This window comes from Capsicum annuum, chromosome 10, assembly GCF_002878395.1.
Source record: "Capsicum annuum cultivar UCD-10X-F1 chromosome 10, UCD10Xv1.1, whole genome shotgun sequence".
NCBI classification, from domain to species: Eukaryota; Viridiplantae; Streptophyta; class Magnoliopsida; order Solanales; family Solanaceae; genus Capsicum; species Capsicum annuum.
This window is the reverse complement of record NC_061120.1, coordinates 5,285,984-5,290,966: the sequence shown is the minus strand read 5'-3', so window position 1 is coordinate 5,290,966 and position 4,983 is coordinate 5,285,984. Positions and strand designations below refer to the sequence as shown.

General features: G+C 29.9%; 1 protein-coding gene across 1 annotated transcript; it reads left to right on the top strand.

Annotated features, from left to right (window-relative positions):
* Positions 1 to 2,393: 2,393 nt before the first annotated feature.
* On the top strand, positions 2,394 to 4,029 carry LOC107845330. The gene is made up of 2 exons (XM_016689593.2): positions 2,394 to 3,317; positions 3,708 to 4,029. The coding sequence occupies exons 1-2, from the start codon at positions 2,912 to 2,914 to the stop codon at positions 3,794 to 3,796; spliced, it is 495 nt and encodes a 164-aa protein (XP_016545079.1). The 5' UTR covers positions 2,394 to 2,911; the 3' UTR covers positions 3,797 to 4,029.
* Positions 4,030 to 4,983: the final 954 nt, after the last annotated feature.

The following is a 4,983-nucleotide window of genomic DNA, read 5'->3' as shown; positions in this document are numbered from 1 at the left end:
AAATGACAACACCAAAAATAATCATGATTATAAAAAAAATATTTCGGGAATATAAATATATGATTCCACCGAATTATTATATTAACACAATTCAATAGGCTTGATATTGTTATGAATTATCAATTAGTATAATTAAAAGGAACTAGAGTATTATCATCCCTATTTATAACTGATTTTATAGAGAACCTGCCTAATCTCTATCTATAATCTAGATTTATAATCTATAATCTATAATCTATCTATATCTATAATCTATAATCTATATATATATATATATATATATATATATACATATATAATCTATTAAAATCTCTATCTCTATTATATTAAAAGTGTGAAGGCCCTTATAATTGACGTTTGCCCTTTTTACCCTTCATTAAAAGTGTCTCCTTTAAACAAAATCGTATTTTCACCTTTTTTTCCTTTATTTTATTAAATTAAAGAATCCTAAAATATATGGAAAGAATCTTAATAAATAAAACAAATTAATAAATACGAGGGTTTAAATTTTTTTGATTATTCTCCTTTTGCTAGATTTCTTAAATCTTATTTCTCCTTGTGCCAAAACAATATTTGTCGTAAGAAAAATGACAACGCCAAAAATAATCATGATTATAAAAAAAAAAAATTCGGGAATATAAATATATGATTCCACCGAATTAGTATATTAACACAATTCAATAGGCTTGATATTGTTATGAAAATTATCAATTAGTATAATTAAAAGGAACCTGGAGTATTATCATCTCTATTTATAGCTAATTTTATAGAGAACCTATCTAATCTCTATCTATAATCTATAATCTATCTATATCTATAATCTATAATCTATATCTATATCTATATCTATATCTATATCTATAATCTATTAAAAGTGTAAAGACTATTAGAAAAGTGATTACCTTTCATTAAAAGTCTCCGCATTTGATAAAATCGTATTTTCACTATTTTTATTTTAATTATTATTTAATTATATTTATAATATTAACTGAACTCCTAAAATATATAAAAAGAAATATATTTGAATTAAGGACTCCTAAAATATATAAAAAGAAATTTATTTGAATTAAGGACTCCTAAAATATATTGAAAAACGTTCTTTTACATGTTTGTTTATTGAAGGTAACTTTTGAAAATTTTCTATACGTATACAAATGCACCTTTTATTTTCATACAAATGCACCTTTTATTTTCAATCTAAAATAAAATTTTAAAATAATATAGTTTGGTAAGATATTGATTTTAAGCAATTCAATTTAAAAGTATTCTATTATAAAAGGAAAAAGAAGTACGAAACGAAAAAGTATATCTATATGTTTAATGGATACAAATAGTTTGAAATACTTCTAAAATAGGACTGTATTAAACAAATACTTTTATAAATATTGAGATGCACATTAAACTAGAGAATAAATCGATTTAATTATTGGGAAAATATGATTGATGTTCATTTAACTTGATATTCGATTGCATGTCTAGATTGGTAGATACTTAATAGAAAATATCGATTTTAAAATTTCCGACAATCTTGAAGTTGGAAACAATGAACAATACCCATTTTGAAATTTTCGATGAATTTGAACTCGAAATCAATCGATTTTGTACTTGGAGATGAGGAAAACGCTAAATTAATTTTCGATGTCATTGATGAATTTTTGGATGCTATTGTGTGTAAGAAGAAGAAGAAGAAGAAGAAGAAAAAGAAGAAGAAGAAAGAAAGAAAGAAAGAAAGAAAGAAAATGAAAAGAAAAAAAATAAAAAAAATAAAAAAAAATTTTAAAAAATCATTCTCACTCTCTTTCTCTGAAACACACTCTCTTGCCATGTCAGCATTTAGGGGTGTAAATATTCCACTTTAAAATAGTTCAGGGGGTCATAGGACCCCTGCAAAGTATAAGTGTGTAATTGAGATTTGGGGTAAAGATTGGGGATGGGGGGCTTTTGGCCATTTTCTCCTAAAATTATTAAAGTCTTAGTTCAGATCAACATCTCAAGAACGTGAATGATTTAGGTATACTATTAATTAAAAATAAATTATTGGGAGGAATCGATTATAATATAATTTTATTGGTAATTTTGCATCTCAAAAAGCTATAGGAATAAATGTCAAATTAAAAAAACTATACAAAAATATTTTTTTTCTCTTCAAGGCCTCATTTTGAATTTTCACTTTAGAAAACCAAGTATATTGAGCCGCCCTTGCCCATAGGGCGACATTATACCATGTAGAAATTTCACACCTTATATGTAGCTTTCAGTCTTTTCAGCTATTAATGTGGGACTTTTGTTCGTATACTCAACTATGTCCCACACAAAGTAAGTTCCACGTAGCCCATCACTACAATCCACGAGTCACTAAGATGCACAATATACCACCCACATCATTCTAGTATTTTAATGGCAATCGAATTAAGTCCGCAACTAAGCTTCTTCATGTGTGTGTATCTCCAAGTTTTTAAGGGTAACAAATCGATCCCCACACTCCATCATTTCGCCATAATCACCATACTTATCCCACCAGACCTGGGCTTTGATACTAGTTGTTGGGCTCAATCAGCCCTAGAATATTCTTACATGGTGCGATATTAAGAGCTTTGCCTGCATGATTCTTTCTCTAAACGTCTCATATCGTATCACAAACGGGGTTATGTTGAACCCCAACTCCGCCCCTGAGTGTATATAGTATAATTTTTGGGTATTTTGAGGCCATGTCTCAATTGATACCTTTTGGATAATGGTGAGTTTCCTCCCTTGATTCTCCATCACACATTATCTTAGATATAATAGTCAAAAACAATATAATGATATATGTTTCCTCTATAAATAGTTCCTTAAGACAAGCTTATTTTCGCACCAACCAAAAAAACAAGAACAAACATATCTATAGTGCAAATTTACTCTCTCTCTCTCAATGGCAATGAAGGTTGTTTCAGTGTTGTTCATTGTAATAATGCTTGTTTTGACAGAGCACAATGCTATGGCTGGTCCATTAACATGTCTGCTCGGATGTTCAGCTAAGGCGATATTTTTGTCTGAAACAAATTTTCTTAAGTGCATGGTTGAATGTGGTACACCATGTACGATAGCATGTTCCATTAACAACAGAAAACCTGAGGACGTAGCTAAGTGCTTGGTGGATTGTGGTGTACCGTGTCCGGCAAAATGTACACGGGATTTCAAAAATGCTGCGTCCTATAGTGTGTGCCTCATTGGTTGCTTTTCGCCATTTGTAAATGAGGAGATTGAAACTCCAAACACTACAACTGCTGTTTGTACAGTTGGATGTTCTCTTTCAGTTTGTTCTGAATTTCTCAACGGTAACTAACACTTTTTTGGCTTTATAGCCACTTCCATGCATTGTGTGCTTTTATTTTATCTTCTATCATGGACGAACTACTCAAATACATGTGGATACATATGATGTATCTGAGACTGAACCATATATATATATTCGGACAACTTAACATTATATTTGGACGTCTTAACATGTGCATCTGTATGTATCTGGAGGGTTACTTGTCTATAATGTATCCGCAACTACACAATGTATCCATGCCATTTTTTAATGGTACATTATGTAATAATCAAACTAGTGGGAGATTTAGTAATTAGCTTCTATAGTAATGTGATGTATATTGTTTCCCCTTTATTTTATCTCTATGATGTATAAATAAGGGCAACTCATTAATTTTCTGGTAATTTTGCAGATGAGGAGATGCTTAAAACTTGCGTGAAAAGCTGTGGTAGCAACCATTGCGCCATCGGTGGCAATAAAATTGCTCTAGAGAAAGCTTAAGAAGAAGCATTAATTTGCTCTAAGAAATTATGGCCACAAAGTATGTGTTTTTGACACTATGTTATGTACTAAGCTACTAATTAATACTTTTGTGGTTGTAATTTTCTAAATTATGTATTTGTGTTGTGTGTTGAATAAAACTCTAGTTCTTCCTATTATCTAAATTATGTATTTGTGTTGTGTATTGAATAAAACTCTAGTTCTTCCCATTAATGAACTAGAGAAGTTAATTACTTCCTTTTTGTGTACTCAATATCCATGACATTAATTTGGCAAGCTTTTTATGGAAACAAAATCATATGTGATCGTTATGAGTTGAATAGTGCAATGTTGTTGTTATAGAAAGGAAACAAAAATATTTACTAGAAACTGCTACACCCTTGCTATTTCAATCTAAACTTCCACTTAAATATTGGGGTGGGGAGGGGGGGGGGGGGGGGGATTGTGTCCTCAAACAACTTATTTGATGAACAGATTTCTTTTATCATTTTTACATCACAAAACACCTTATCAACTTTTGTATAATTCTGAACCTTCTTATACAAACCTCAAAGTATTTGGTTGCCGCTGTTTTGCGGCTAATCCTAATCCATATAGGGGATAAATTTCAACTTGGATTCATTTCATGTGTGTTTCTTGGTTATGACAGAAAAGGCATATCAGTTATTAGATTAGATCAAACATATTGTTTTCTTTTCTAGGATGTTTTACTTCACGAAAGCATTCTTTCCTGTTGTTTTACTTCACGAAAGCATTCTTTCCTGTTCTACTCCTTCTGCACCTGTTTTATTTCTGTGGCTAAACACTTTAGCTATTATAATTTTTTTCATAGCATGCGTAGCTAGAAGTGGCATAATTTAAAGCCAACTACAAACTTTAAAGTTTCTTGGCTAAGGACTAATTAGCTTATTGCTATGAAATGTTTTGTGACGTGGCTATTTTAAAGAAGTCTAATTTCCACACAGCTAATAGTTAACTTTCTAATTGCCACAACTAATCTACTTTATTGCTATTTTATACTTTAGCCACAAATAAATTTATTGTGGCAAAAGATATAATTATTTTTCCATAACGATTGAAATAGTAGCTATCAAATTTAATTTTTCTAGCTATAAATAGTCACAATATTTGGGATTAGATTTTTATAAATATATTTTATTGTGACAAAATATCTTATCATTTTAATT

Coding starts and splice junctions, on each gene's coding strand:
- LOC107845330 (XM_016689593.2), top strand. CDS start 2,912: ATGGCAATGAAGGTTGTTTCAGTGTTGTTCATTGTAATAATGCTTGTT. Junction 3,318..3,707: donor TTGTTCTGAATTTCTCAACG/GTAACTAACACT, acceptor GTAATTTTGCAG/ATGAGGAGATGCTTAAAACT.